Genomic DNA, 15550 nt, shown 5'->3' with positions numbered 1-15550 from the left:
ATAAAGATGAGATCTTGCAATATTGCCTAGGCTGGTCTCAAACTCCTTGCCTTAAGGGATCCTCCCACCTCTGCCTCCCAAAGTGCCGGGATTACAAGTGTGAACGACTATATCCAAGTGAAACTTCTTGAGATAGTTATGTAATTAAATCTGATGGTGTAGAAGTTAGACGAACTGAATAAATATTAAATATTAGATCAAGTTTCTCAAGTTTACCTTAAAGTATAAAGATTTATGTTAAAGCACTGATTTTCACAAAATAACATCAGTGTGAAATTTGAAAAGAAGTCAAATGTTTTATTTCATGTATCTGGGAAATGAGGTGCTTTAGTCAACTGAATCTGCCCAAAACTAAGAAGCATTCATTAAAAACTACTTATAGAAATTATAAAAACAGAAGATATCAATAGAATACGTTCTATACAGAATACAACAATCATATACTACTCTTTTTTTGATCATAAGAAATGTACTTACTGAGGCAGGTGCGGTGGCTCACGCCTATAATCCCAGCACTTTGAGAGGCCAAGGCGAGTGGATCAGTTAAAGCTAGAGTTCGAGACCAGCCTGGGCAACATGGCCAAACGCCATCTCTACTAAAAATACAAAACTGAGCCAGGCATGGTGGCACGTGCCTGTAATCCCAGCTACTCTGAAGGATGAGGCAGGAGGATCATTTGAACCCAGGAGGCGGAGGTTGCAGTGAGCTGCAATCATGCCACTGCACTCCAACCTGGGTGACAGAGCAAGACTCCACCTCAAAAAGGAAAAAAAAAAAAAAAGTCGGTTGTGGTGGCTCAGACCTGTAATCCCAGCACTTTGGAAGGCCAAGGCGAGCAGATTATGAGGTCAGGAGATCAAGACCATTGTGGCCAACATGGTGAAACCTTGTCTCTACTAAAAATGCAAAAATTAGGCTGGGCGCGGTGGCTCACGCCTGTAATCCCAACACTTTGGGAGGCCGAGGCAGGTGGATCACGAGGTCAGGAGATCGAGACCATCCTGGCTAACATGGTGAAACCCCGTCTCTACTAAAAATACAACAAATTAGCTGGGCGTGGTGGTGGGTGCCTGTAATCCCAGCTACTGGGGAGGCCGAGGCAGGAGAATGGCGTGAATCTGGGAGGCTGAGCTTGCAGTGAGCCTAGATGGCGCCACTGCACTCCAGCCTGGGCGACAGAGCAAGACTCCATCTCAAAAACAAAAACAAAACAAAACAAAACAAAACAAAAATACAAAAATCAGCCGGGCATGGTGTAATGTGTCTGTAATCCCAGCTACTCAGGAGCCTGAGGCAGGAGAATTGCTTGAACCCGGAGGGTGGAGGCTGCAGTGAGCTGAGATCGCGCCACTGCACTCCAGCCTGGGCGACAGAGCAAGACTCCATATCAAAACAAAAGAAAACAAAACAAAAAAAAAGTACTTACTAAATTTTAGTATCAAAATAACAACAAATTATGTTTTGAGGAAAGAAATCTTGTTATTAAATCTTCATTTCGACTGAGTTCTATGTAAATTAAAATTCACTATAAGAACTATTTTTTAGTATAAAAGTTCATCTGCCCAAAAGTGTTCAGGAGATAACCTGAGATTTTAGAATAGAAATGTAAACAATCAAAACCAAGTTTCCTGAAACTTGCATTAAAATATTAGAAATATTGATAATTCTGAAATGCCATTTTGCCACTATTATTCATATTAACCAAAATATTCGAGAAGTAATATTTCAGACTAGAAGAGAAAAAAATGTCTGAATACAATTCAAAAATAATCATTGATAATTTTTTTAAAAATGGGTCTACAAATAGCAGTAATTCCTCAAAATGAAATGCATAATTGGCACATCAAGTATTTTGTCTGCAGGCAGTTCTGTGCATTTTAGGTCAAATATATGGTCCCTTTAAGAGAGTCCTTGACTTCTCATTTCTCCGGGGACCCTTCTATGGCACTGGTCCACTTTGTACGTAAAATGGTGAAAGCTGACTTCAATGTGCCGTCACCACTCTGCTGGGAAAAACAGACGAAGATGGCCCAGAGAAAACCACAGACTCCAGTGTAAGCTGTTCTCCATTGAACAGGAACAAGGCTGAAGTTGGTCAGCTGGAACAGAGACAGAGAGTTCGTTAGGGCCACATGGAAACCAAAGCCCTGAGTTAATATTACTGAGTAGGCGGAACTTACCTGTACAAAAGGCCAGTACACCAGTCCGCTCTGGAATTAAAAAAAAAAAAAAAAAAGCAACAACTTTAGTAGAATGCCTTTTATTTTTTATTTATTTTATTTTTTATTTTTTGAGACAGGGTCTCACCCTGTTGCCCAGACGGGAGTGCAGTGGTGTAATCTTAGCTCACTGCAACGTCTGCCTCCTGGGTTCAAGCAATTCTCGTGCCTCTGTCTCCTGAGTATCTGGGATTACAGGCGCACACCACCTCACTTGGCTAATTTTTGTATTTTTAGTAGAGATGGGTTTTCACCCTGTTGGCCAGGCTGGTCTCCAACCCCCGACCTCAGGTGATCCGCCCACCTTGGCCTGGGATTACAGGTGTGAGCCACTATACCCGGCCTAGCATACCTTTTAACCACACAAAACAGTTGCACAGTTCATTCCATAAAAGAGTAAGAAATACTAGGCCAACTAGATGCTGAGGTAGTATTACATTTCAGACTAAGCTGATTAAATTAGACTACTTAAGGCCTCTAGAGTGAGGGGGTTGGGGAATTGTGGGGAAAAAAGCTATTAGGTACAAGACATTTGTATTAATTATATTTTTAATACCAGGATGAAAGGTCTACTAGAATCAGTACCAATTCTGGAAGACGGCCGCTTTGGAAATGACAACATATATTTATGCATCGCCATTTCCTGGTTACCATGGAAAAATGATGCAGGAATATATTTGTAAATACAGAATCATCAATGAATTCTTTACTTTTTATTTTTTTAATTTAATTTTTTCTTTTTGAGACACGGAATCTCTGTGTTGCCCAGGCTGGTCTCGAACTCCCAGGCAAAAGTAATAGCCCACCACAGCCTCCCAAAGTGCTGGGATTACAGGCGTGAGTCGCCTCACCCAAATTAATTAATTTATTTATTTTGAGATGGAGTCTCATTCTGTTGCCTAGGCTGGAATGCAGTGGCAAGATCTTGGCTCACTGCAACCTCTGCCTCCCAGGTTCAAACGATTCTCCTGCCTCAACCTCCTGAGTAGCTGGGATCACAGGCGCCTGCCACCATGCCTGGCTAATTTTTGTATTTTTAGTAGAGACAGGGTTTCACCATGTTGGCCAGGCTGGTCTTGAACTCCTGACCTCAGGTGATCTGCCTGCCTCGGCCTCCCAAAGGATTACAGCCATGAGCCACTGTGCCCAGCCTTGAATTGTTAATACTATATACAAACCATTGTTTATGGAATGATTTTCTAGTAATATATTCAAACCATGTAATGCTATAGAACAAGTTTAGCTGAAATTTTCATATATTACAAAGTATCTTAGATAGACATTTTAACAAGCTTTATCCTATACAGTCTGATGAAAAAGTCACCTTTACAAATTTTTTTTTTTTAAGTCTTGGTATGTAAATTATACCTCAAAAAAAAGGCTAGAAGTTTTTAAAATAGTCCTTAAAAGTGGTATTATAGACTTATTTTCTTCTTTTCACTAATTTGTATTTTTGAAGTTTCTAAAATGAACAATTGCAATAAAAGTTTTATAATATTTATGTTTATATTCAAAAGTAGATAATACATATAATGTGCATGTGTGTGTGTGTATATATATATATATATATATATATTTTTTTTTTTTTTTTTTTTTTTTTTTGAGATGGGGTTTCGCTCTTGTTGCCCAGGCTGGAGCGCAATGGTGCAATCTCAGCTCACTGCAACCTCCACCTCCCGGGTTCAAACGATTCTCCTGCCTCAGCCTCCGAGTAGCTGGGATTACAGGTGCACACGATTGCGCCCGACTAATTTTTTGTATTTTTAGTAGAGATAGGGTTTCTCAATATTGGATAGGCTGGTCTCGAACTCCTGACCTCAGGTGATCTGCCCGCCTCGGCCTCCCAACGTGCTGGGATTACAGGTGTGAACCACCGCACCTGAACATAATGTATATTTTTATTTATTTATTTATTTTTTTTTGAGACGGACTTTCGCTCTTGTTGTGCATCTCAAATTCCCAACCTCAGACGATCTGCCAACCTCGAACTCCCAAACTGCTGGGATTACAGGCATGAGACACTGAGCCTGGCCCTTAATTTTTAAATATACTTTAAACACAAAATATACCCCTATAATCCCAGCACTTTGGGAAGCAAAGGCGGGGGATCACCTGAAGTGGGGAGTTTGAGATCAGCCTGACCTACATGGAGAAACCCTGTCTTTACTAAAAACACAAAAATTAGCAGAGCATGATGTCAGGAACCTGTAATCCCAGCTACTCAAGAGGCTGAGGCAGGAGAATCGCTTGAACCCGGGAGGTGGAGATTGCAGTGAGCCAAGACTGCACCACTGAACTCCAGCCTGGGCAACAGAACAAGACTCTGTCTTTAAAAAAAAAAAAAAAAAAGAATTTAAAACTTTAGCAAAAATAATCAAAAGACTAAACTCATCCAAACATGGCTTTCCTTCTTTCTTTTTTTTTTTTTTTTTCTTAATAGAGATGAGCCCTCATTATGTGGGCCAGTTTGGTCTTGAACTCCCGGCCCCAAGCAATCCTCCCACCTCTGCCTCCCAAAGTGTTAGGATTACAGGCGTGAGCCACCGTGCCTGTCCATGGCTTTATTTCTTATGGCTGTGTTTTTTTTTCTCGTCAGAATGTGGTATCATGCAGTAGTATATTTTGTTCTCAAACCATTCCCTCACCAAAAGAAATCAGGATGCCTCAGAGAATTGGCTGATTGTAGGGCCAGGGCAGGGCAGGTGCAAGGTACAACATGGTTCTGGAACATACTGTCATGCCAGAAAGGAAGTGGCTTATAAAAGAAGAAAAGGAGAAAGAAGACGGGTGATGTCACAGGACACAGGAACCAGCTTGGAGGGACTCCCACTGGCCGAATCTGGGACATGTGAGCACTAAAAATAATTAAACACTGCCATGAACTCTCTTCTGTGCTTCGGCAATCTCCCTCTGAATAGCCCAAAGACATCTGGCATTCAACGTTTCCCAAACTGAACTCACCTCATTTTTGTTTGTTTGTTTGTTTTGTTTTGTTTGTTGAGACGGAGTCTTGCTCTGTCACCCAGACTGGAGTGCAGTGGTGCAGTCTCGGCTCACTGCAATCTCCGCCTCCCAGGTTCAAGTGATTCTCCTTCCTCAGCCTCCTGACTAGCTGGGATGACAAGCGCGTGCCACCACACCCGGCTAATTTTTTGTATTTTTCAGGAGAGAACGGGTTTCACCATTTTGGTCAGGCTGGTCTCAAACTCCTGACTTCAAGTGACCCTCTCGCCTCGGCCTCCCAAAGTGCTGAGATTACAGGCGTGAGCCACCATGCCTGGCCAGTTTTATTTTTTTAAACACAAACAGGGTCTTGCTGTGTTGCCCAAGCTGGTCTCAAACTCCTAACCTCAAGGGATCCTCCTGCCTCAGCCTCCCAAAGTGTTAGGATTACAGGCATGAGCCACCACACCCAATGTCCTGCCTTATTTCTTATATGAACTTGGTTACGATAACTCCCACTTTGGTTTCCTTTGCTGCCATTACCTAACTGTGAAGTTCAAGATCCTCAGCTCCAGGCGTTCAACAGTCTCCAGGATCCAAACTCATTCCAAGTTGCTCAACAAATACTCTGTGAACACCAAACTGCCTGTGGTTTCTCCCCTCCAGGCATACCATGGTGCTTTACACATTGTAATTCTACTCAGCTCTTCTGCCCCTGGAATGCCCTGTCCCCCAGTATGTGCATAACTCCAGATCCTTTTTTTTTTTTTTTTAATTTTTTCATTTTGAGACAGGGTCTCGCTGTGTTACCCAGGCCAGAGTGCAGTGGCACAATTATAGCTTACTGCAGTCTCGACCTCCTGGGCTCAGGAGATCCTCCCACCTCAGCCTCCCTGAGTGGCTGGGACTACAGGTGCCAGACACCATGCCCAGCTCATTTTTGTATTTCTGGAGATGAGGTTTCGTCATCATATTGCCCAGGCTGGTCTCAGACTCCTGAGCTCAAGCAATCCACCCACCTTGGCCTCCCAAAGTGCTGGAATTACAGGCATGAGCCACTGGTGCCTGGCCCCAGAAAGACTTCCTTGATTCCCATCTCTACACCTCCTCGCTGTGCTAAGTACTCTTGGAATCTGAAAGCATTTCTGGTCAAACTCTAGTTAATGACTTGTCTATTTATCTATCTATCCCACTAGACTCTAAGTCCCTTTAGGTCAGAATCTGTGTTTTATGTGGTTTTTTGGGTATCTTCCACTAACACACCTAAGACAGCACCTGGAAGACACTTTTCTTTCTTCTTCTTTTTTTTTTTTTTTTTTTAAGGGAGTCTCCCTCTGTCGCCAGGCTGGAGTGCAGTGGTACCATCTTGGCTCACTGCAAACTCCACCTCCCGGGTTCCAACAATTATCCTGCCTCAGCCTGCTGAGTAGCTGGGATTACAGGTGCCCTCCACCATGCCCAGCTAATTTTTATATTTTTAGTAGAGACGGGGTTTCACCAAGTTGGCCAGGATGGTCTCGATCTTTTAACCTCGTGATCCACCTGTGTCGGCCTACCAAAGTGCTGGGATTACAGGCTTGAGTCATCCTGCCTGGTCAACAGTTTTATTACAGGAAATCTTCCCACAAAATATCCAGATGGGCTGGGCTTCAGACCGCTGGTTTACCCTCTTTCTTTTCCTGAAGGTAGATGAGACTCACTCATTGTAACCACTGTTTTTTAAAATAGTATGCAAATATTCCTGTGTTCATATACAAATCCCTGCCTGAAGCTTCTTTCTTTCCCAATGCTACTTCCTGCTTTTTTTTTTTTTTTTTTTTTTTGAAACAGGGTCTCACTCTGTCACTCAGGCTGGTGTGCAGCTATGCAATCACAGCTCATGGCAGCCTCGACCTCCCAGGCTTGCAATCCTCCCATCTCAGCCTCCTGAGCAGCTGGGACCACAGATGTATGCCACTATGCTCAGCTATTTTATTTTTGTAGAGATGGGGTTTCACTATGTTGAGCAGGCTGGTTCAAACTCCTGGGCTCTAGCAATCCTCCTGCCTCAGCCTCCCAAAGTGCTGGGGTTACAGGTGTGAGCTGCCTACTTCCTTCTGGCTTTTTTTTTGGAGATGGGGTCTTGCTCTGTTGCCCAGTCTGGAGTACAGTGGTGCAATCACGGCTTACTGCAACCTCTGCCTCCCGGTTTCAAGCGATTCTCCTGCCTCAGCCTTCCAAGTAGGCTCGTGCCATCATACCCTGCTAATTTTTTGGATTTTCTTTTTTTTTTTTTTTTTTTTTTTTTGAGACGGAGTCTTGCTCTGTGCCCCAGGCTGGAGTGCAGTGGCGCCATCTCGGCTCACTGCAAGCTCCGCCTCCCCGGGTTCACGCCATTCTCCTGCCTCAGCCTCCCGAGTAGCTGGGACTACAGGCGCCCGCCACCTCGCCCGGCTAATTTTCTTGTATTTTTTTTAGTAGAGACGGGGTTTCACCGTGTTAGCCAGGATGGTCTCGATCTCCTGACCTCGTGATCCGCCCGTCTCGGCCTCCCAAAGTGCTGGAATTACAGGCTTGAGCCACCGCGCCCGGCCAATTTTTTGGATTTTCAGTGGAGACAGGGTTTCACCATGTTAGCCAAGATGGTCTCGATTTCCTGACTTTGTGATCCACCCGCCTCTGCCTCCCAGTGTTGGGATTACAGGCGTGAACCACTGCCCCGGGCCCTTGCTCTTTTAAAAAAGAAAAAAAGTTAGATGTATATATCTCCATAGACTTTACAACATAATGGAAAAACTTGTTCCTTTTTCCAAAATAAAAGAAGTGACTGGGCATGGTGGTTCGCACCTGTAATCCCAGAATTTTGGGAGGCTGAGGCAGGCGGATCACCTGAGGTCAGGAGTTCAAGACCAACCTGGCCAACATAGTGAAACCCTATCTTTACTGAAAAATACAAAAAATTAGCTGGATGTGGTGGTGCAAGTCTGTAATTCCAGCTACTCAGGAGGCTGAGGCTGGAGAATTGCTTGAACCAAGGAGGCAGAGGTTGCAGAGAGCCGAAGTGGTGCCACTGCACTCCAGCCTAGGGGACAGAGCAAGACTCCATCTAAAAATAAAAAACCACACACACAAAACAAACAGAAGAAAATCATATTTGGTTATCACCATGGGGTCCTCAATTTCTGCCCTAAGAGGAATCACAAGAGTTCTGAACATATTGCTTGTAGTTACTGTTCCTGAGTATAGAGGCTCACGGGAAGCCTCTGACTTCAAACCTCTCCATCCTCTACCTCTAGCCATCAAGTAATTCTGGCTCAGGCGCTTGGTACCATCCAACAGATGATGCTAGAAGCTGTGGAGGTAATAGCTGGGTGTGGCTCAACACTGCTTTTGATAGGGAATGAAAAACATGTGAAGCCCTAGGCCAGTCTGTGAACATTCTGTAATCCCAAAGATTTACCTCCTTGTGATGAATGCAATCAAACATGCTCTAGGGCAGAGATGAAAAGTATCCCTGACTTTGCCAGGCCTTAAGGACACTGTTCAATAAATATTAACTGAATCAATGAATAAATACGTATTGGATGGGACTGTATATATTTGTGCCGAGCAAACAGTAAAACCGCTGATTTGCTTCAAACCTTGGAATAACCCTTGGAAACCTTCTCCTTCGCTATCAATACCTTTGTGACATTAAAGTTCTCTTCACCAGGACTCTGCAGAAAGCTCACCTGAAAACACTGGCTTTGAATGTGGGAATGACTCCATTAAGCCACTCAGTCTGCAATCCCTATTTTGCAAATAGAATCCCAATTTACAAAATAAATTGTTGTCACTTGGGCTGCAAAATTCACAAAATAAATCGTGATCATTAATAAGAGTTAATAGAATAAAGTCAGAAATCATTGACAACATTGAGATATTATTTCTTTTCTTTTTTTTTTCTTTTTGAGATGGAGTCTTGCTGTGTTGCCCAGGCTGGAGTGCAGTGGTGCGATCTCAGCTCACTGCAACCTCTGTCTCCAGGTTCAAGTGATTCTCCGGAGATGCCTCGGCCTGCTGAGTAGCTGGGATTACAGACATGCACCACTGTGACCAGCTATTTTTTGTATTTTTAGTAGAGATAGGGTTTCACCATATTGGCCAGGCTGGTTTCAAACTCCTAACATCAAGTGATCCGCCTGCCTCAGCCTCCCAAGTGTTGGGATTACAGGCGTGAGCCAGCGCGCCTGGCCCAGAGACATTATTTCTTTCCAATTCATGAGAAGTACAGATACTCTTAGACCCTCTCCTCATATATCTATCAAAATAACTTGAAGATTTCTCTGTCAGAATATTGGACCCTTCTGCCAACCAAACTGGAGCTCTAATTTAGGAATAGTTTAATAGAAATGGACTGAAGGTTGAGATGGGAGAATCGCTGGAGCACAGGAGTTCGCGGCCAGCCTGGGCTACATAGTGAGACTCTCTCCACCAAAAAATGTAAAAATAATTAACTGGGTGTGGTGGCACATGCCTGTAGTCTCAGCTACTCAGGAGGCTGAGGTGGGAGGATCACATGAGCTCAGGAGGTCCAGGCTGCAGTGAGCCATGATCATGCCCCTGCATTCTAGCCTGGGTGACAGAATGAGACCCTGTCTCAAAAACAATTTTTTTTAATTAAAAAAAAAAAAAAAATATATATATATATACACACACACACACACACACACAAAGAATCCTGATATGATTATACAAATGTATCAAATTATCATGTGTATACTGAAAATATGTACATATATGTGTCAATTAAAAGATTTTTAAATATTTATAAATATATACACAGAAAAATACTTTCTGTATATGTGTGTGTATATATGTGTGTGTGTGTGTGTGTGTATACATATATATATACCGAAAAACATACTGATTACATTTTCAAATGCCTGACTTACCAGATAGGTATTCCAGAATTTCTGTTTCAGGTCCAAAAATATGTCATCCTTTTCCTGGAGAATGCTCATACCTATTTGCAAAACACCAAAAGAATTTTAAAAGATTCAGTAGGGTACCGTATAACAGTGCATGTTTAAGTTTTCCATTCCAAAATGCAAAGTAACCATCACTATCATCCATCAATACGACCCTTCTGATCCAACAGTGAAAAGAGAACATAGTCAGGCGTGGTGGCTCAAGCCTGTAATCCCAGCAGCACTTTGGGAGGCCGAGGCAGGCAGACTGCTTGAGTCCAGGAGTTTAGAGACCAGCCTGGGCAACAGGGCAAAACCCCATCCCTACAAAAAGTACAAAAATTAGCCAGGTGTGGTGGCGTGCCTGTAGTCATAGCTACTCAGGAGGCTGAAGTGCAAGGATTGCCTGAGCCTGGGAGGTGGAGGCTACAGTGAGCTGTGATCATGACACTGCACTCCAGCCTGGGCAACACAGCAAGACCCTGTCTCAAAAAAAAAAAAGAAAAGAAAATAGAAAAAAATAGAAAATAGAAAATCTCCACTCTAAAACTATATAAATTTTAAAGGAATGATAAATACGAAGTGAGAATAGCAGAGTATAAAAGTTATAGCAGAACAATTATTTTTTCAAAAACTATAGTAATTCAGAAAAAGAATCAAGTTACAATAGTGGGCCTATTGGTTACTTTTCTCTATCTTCCAAAGATTTTGTGAAATGTCGAACATTTGAACATTTTGAAATTTTAATTTCTATCTTTTAAAAAAAAGCTAGTGGACTGGTTGTGGTGGCTCATGCCTGTAATCCCAGCACTTTGGGAGGCTGAGGCGGGTGGATCACCTGAGGTTGGGAGTTTGAGACCAGCCATGGAGAAACTCCGTCTCTACTAAAAATACAAAATTAGCCCCGCGTGGTGGTGCATGCCTGTAATTCCAGCTTCTCAGGAGGCTGAGGCAGAAGGATCACTTGAACCCAGGATTTGGAGGTTACAGTCAGCTGACATCACACCACTGAGTTCCTGACTGGGTGACAGAGCAAGAGTCCATCTCAAAAATATAAAAATAAAAAAAGGCTAGTGGACCCAAATACTCTGGCAACTACAAATTTCCCATCAGTATTACCCTATTCAAAATTTGAAAGTGGAACACCAATTCAGTCTTCCTAAAAACACTTTGAAAACGTTGATCTTCAACATTCTTGAAGAGAAATTCACAGCCTGGGCAATATATCAAGACCTTGTCTCCACAAAACAATTTAAAAACCAGCCAGGTATAGGGCTGCGCGCCTGTGGTCCCAACTACTCCAGAGGCAGAAGTGGGAGGATTGCTTGAGCCTAGGAGGTTGAGGCTGCAATGAGGTGTGATCACATCACTGCACTTCAGCCTGAGGGAATAGAGTGAGACCTTGTCTGAGAAAAAGAAAAGGAAAAAAGAAAAATGCAATTCAGGTAGCAAGGCAAAGCTCTCCTATTTTAGAAAGGGTTGTAAACTGAGAGTACTTTAAAAATTCTTTCCAATCCCCGATTACGAGGTAGGGGAAATAAGAGCCTTATTAGTTAATTACAGAAGATTCTTACATGACTCAGCAAAATATTGGTAATACTGTGTTCCACTTACCCAGCATTAATGAAATGCTAAGTACTTTATGCGCCTCATTTCATGTGTCCCTCCTTACAATTCGCTAAGGTAGGTAGAGTTACAAAGGAGGAAAAGAGCTTAGAGAGGTTAATAGCAGACGGAGTTCAACCCAGGTGTCTGATTCCCAAGCCAGAGTTGTTAATCTGTTACCACTCTGGTTCCCCAAGGTGATCCCAGCACAAAGATCATGGGATTGGTGCAATTTCCATGTAGAGCCTCATGCAAACCTCTAATCCATCCCCTTCCACTTCCCCCTTCATGGAAATTTGAGGTGAGGCAAACTGAACCAGAAAAACTGAAAACTGACTGGGCGAGGTGGCTCATGCCTGTAATCCCAGCACTTTGGGAGGCCGAGATGGGCAGATCACTTGAGGTTAGGAGTTGGAGGCCAGTCTGGCCAACATGGTGAAACCCCGTCTTCATTAAAAATGCAAAAATTAGCCGGGCGTGGTGGTGTACATCTGTAATCCCAGTCCCTCGGTAGGCTGAGGCAGGAGAATCGCTTGAACCTGGAGATGGAGGTTGCAGTGAGCTGAAATCGGGCCACTGCACACTACAGGCTGGGCGATAAAGCAAGACTCTGTCTCCAAAAAAAAAAAAAAAAAGAAAGAAAGAAAGAAAATAAAAAGAAAAAGAGAACAATCTCACTAGTTGTTTCAGGATTCAATAGGATACTGGTCCCCTACCCCTTCACCAGTGTACAAGGCTTCTGTAACAGGTGCTAGGAAGCTGTTTGCAAATCTAGTCTGGAAATCACACCCTGGGACCAGGCAAAGACCTTCTGATAAAACAGGAGGCCTTAGCTCTCAGGCTGTCTGTCCTCCTGACCCACTGATCCCATAGACATGTAGTTGGCCGCAATGGCAATAGGTAACCAGGTAGTTTGTGTTTCTGGTGGGGTCTGTAGAGAAAGGAAGTGAATCCAACTCTTCAAAATAAGGTTCAAGGGGCAGGGTAGCTCTCTTCAAGATGGTGGCTTGTCTGACCTCAACCTGGTTTAGAAAGCACCAACAGCCCTTAGGAGAAGTTCCCTCCCATTTGGGGGAAAATCTGTGTTCCCCAATCCCAAGGTCAGGCTTAAGACCCATAGAGATTTTCTCCCCAGTTACCCGCCCCATCCCCTTCAAGGCTATAGAAATTGCAATGATGATAGAGGCCACAGGGCCTGTTCTGTAAGCAGACGGAAGATCTCCAAAGATCACAAGAATTTAACCAGCTTGAGCAATCAGCCTCCTGCCCTCAACCTGTTGTTCCCCAACCCTGGGTGGAATGAGGTCACCCTGTTTGTTTAAACCAGCTCCTAAGTGACCCCAGGTTACTTATAGATGAACCCAAGTTAACTCTCCTCATTTCCATGCTAAAGTCTTCACCCTGGGAGAAGCTATAGCTTCATGACTATAACCTATGTAACCTATGCAATCTATGTGCTAGCATCATGACTCACTGGGACTCCTACTCTGCATGCAATCACGCGCCCTCTCCTTTCTCCATCACCCCATAAAACCCTCCTGTCTCCTTCTCGGGGGGACACACTACTTTGGAGAACACGCCCAGTGTCTTCCTTACTTGTGCCAAGTAAAACTCCCATTGACCAAAACCTGCCTCTTGATGGAGTCATCTGGGACTCGTTAGGTTCCGGAATGAATCCCGGTATTTTTCAGGTAACATTTTCATTGTTCTTATTGTAGGCAGTAGAGAAGGTTTCCACAGTCAAGCCCCCGTCCCCCACACCCCAGGCCCGGGTCGCATTTTCTAAGGAGAGGGTTCCCTGAACCCTCACAGGTATATAGTCCTCCAATGACAAGGATCCAAGGTCCCTTGATGTCTTCCGTGGGACCCCCGGGGGAAAATCTTGTCACCAAAGCAGGACTAGGCCCCTGGGCATGAGTTTTCTGAAGATCCAGGCCCAACCTCAGATTCCACCTGCTCTGCCCCCCAGGGTCATGGGTCCCCTTGCGTTTTGTTCCTGTGCTGGCCCCGGAGCCCCAGGCATGGATTTTCTGAACAGCAGGTCGGTCCCTTCCCTGCCCACGACTGGTTCATGATCATGCAGCTGCTATGGCCTTGAACTGGGATCTCCTTTATTTTCCCGTGGACCCTTTTCCAGGGGGAAAAGACCTCCCCAGCCCTGCCAGCTCCAGCCTTGACCTACATCCAACCCCCGAGTCTGAGCCCCGACACTAGCCCCTGACCCGCTGGACCTCTGGCTTCCCAATTTCCCGGCTCCCCAGCCAGTGCCCCCCGCAACTTCTCGCAATCAAACACCCCAGTCTCCAGCCTTTGCCCTGGCCCTCCAGGCCCCTGAAGCAACCCCGGTCTCAGAGCCTCAGCTCCTACCCGGGTCCCCAGGCTCCTGCAGCGCCCTCCCTCCAGCTGCTTGATCCTGAGTCCCTGCCTCCAGTCCCCCAATACCGGGTCCCACCCCCGAGCCCCCCTCCCGGCCCCTCACCGGTGTAGAAGGCCGAGACCGCGATGGGTGCACCGACCACCTGGTCGCAGAGCAACTTGGCCAGCACCGCGCGCGGCGCGCGGCCGGGGAGCGCGCGCTCCAGCAGGCCCAGCCACACGTAGTTGAAGTTGGCGTGGAAGGTCACCGCCAACGTGGCCACGCGCCGCGTCTGGCGCCAGTCGGCCTCGCAGCCCTGCAGTCGCTGCTGCAGCGCGTCCCCGGCCGAGTAGAGCGAGCCGTAGAGCAGCACGTTGGTGGGCCACGGGTGGCGCCGGGCCGCGCGCGACAATGCCGGCCACCAGCCCGCCATGTCCGCGCTGTGGGCGCCTGCGATCAGGAGCCAGCGTGGTCAGCAGCTTCCTGCACCGCGTCCGAGCCTTCTGGGCCTCCAGCAGCCCCTGAGCCCCCGCCGCCCGCACCTGCACCTGCCCCCTCCAGACGCTCCGGAGCGATTGGGCGCCCCGCGCACACCCAGCCCGCGCCGTCCAATCCAGAGGCCACGGGCCGTCGTGAGGGCTGAACATTTGAAAGGTGCCCGGCCCACCCCCATGCATGGGTTCATTCACACAAAATACCCAGAACAGGCAAAGCCACAGAGGCAGAAGTAATGGGGTTATTTATTTATTTATTTATTTTTATTAATTAATTAGATTTTTTGAGATGGAGTCTCGCTCTGTCGCCCAGGCTGGAGTGCAACGGCCCGATCTGGACTGACTGCAACCTCCGCCTCCCAGGTTCAAGAGATTCTCTTGCCTCAGCCTCCCTGGTACTATACGCGATTCTCCTGCCTCAGCCTTCCGAGTAGCTGGGACTACACGCGTGCGCCATCACGCCTGACTAATTTTTGTATTTTTAGTGGAGACGGGGTTTCAACATGTTGGCCAGGCTGATCTCGACTGATCCGCCCGTCTCGGCCTCCCAAAGTGCTGGGGTTACAGGCGTGAGCCACCGCGCCCGGCCAAAAACATTTTGAAATTAGATAGGTGTGATGGTTACATGGATTTGTGAATATATTAAAAACCACTGAAGTGTATACTAAAAAAAAGAGGTGCATTTGGCCGGGCGCAGTGGCACATGTCTGTAATCCGAGCACTTTGGGAGAATTAGGAGGATCCTTTGAGGGCAGGAGTTCCAGACCAGCCTGGGCAACATAGGAAGACCCCTGCTCTACGAAAAAAAAAAAAAAGAGAAAAGTACTGTAATTAGCTTGCAGTGAGCCGAGATGGTGCCACTGCACTCCAGCCTGGGCAACAGAGCGAGACTCCCTCTCAAAAAAAAAAAAAAAAAAAAAGGGAAAAAGAAATGAAGGGATAGCAAAACTCAGTCCCCAAAATGGCAATGTGTTTTTAAATGTTTGCAGGCCACGAATTCACAT

General features: G+C 45.6%; 1 protein-coding gene across 4 annotated transcripts; it reads right to left on the bottom strand.

Moving 5' to 3' along the window:
* Positions 1 to 276: 276 nt before the first annotated feature.
* LOC102127098 (mpv17-like protein) lies at positions 277 to 14575 on the bottom strand. 4 transcript variants are annotated; one of them, XR_012429497.1, is made up of 6 exons: positions 14176 to 14575; positions 12034 to 12306; positions 10077 to 10147; positions 8874 to 8983; positions 2182 to 2211; positions 1764 to 2100 (listed from the first exon to the last, which is right to left on the bottom strand). XR_012429497.1 is itself a non-coding variant. In XM_005591319.5 (4 exons), exons 1-4 carry the CDS (start codon positions 14483 to 14485, stop codon positions 1921 to 1923), a joined length of 591 nt encoding a protein of 196 aa, XP_005591376.3. In that variant the 5' UTR covers positions 14486 to 14575; the 3' UTR covers positions 277 to 1920. The 4 variants fall into 4 exon arrangements, 2 of the variants coding, with proteins under 2 accessions (XP_005591376.3, XP_005591377.3); XR_012429498.1 differs by lacking the exon at positions 12034 to 12306; XM_005591319.5 differs by lacking the exons at positions 8874 to 8983; positions 12034 to 12306 and having other exon boundaries at positions 277 to 2100.
* Between the last annotated feature and the right edge of the window lie 975 nt (positions 14576 to 15550).

The sequence above is a fragment of the Macaca fascicularis genome, chromosome 20 (genome assembly GCF_037993035.2).
Source record: "Macaca fascicularis isolate 582-1 chromosome 20, T2T-MFA8v1.1".
Classification (NCBI taxonomy): Eukaryota; Metazoa; Chordata; class Mammalia; order Primates; family Cercopithecidae; genus Macaca; species Macaca fascicularis.
This window is presented reverse-complemented; position numbering and strand designations above follow the sequence as displayed.

Coding starts and splice junctions, on each gene's coding strand:
- LOC102127098 (XM_005591319.5), bottom strand. CDS start 14,485: ATGGCGGGCTGGTGGCCGGCATTGTCGCGCGCGGCCCGGCGCCACCCG. Junction 10,148..14,175: donor GGTCTCGGCCTTCTACACCG/GTGAGGGGCCGG, acceptor TTTTGCAAATAG/GTATGAGCATTCTCCAGGAA. Junction 2,101..2,181: donor TGTACTGGCCTTTTGTACAG/GTAAGTTCCGCC, acceptor TCTCTGTTCCAG/CTGACCAACTTCAGCCTTGT.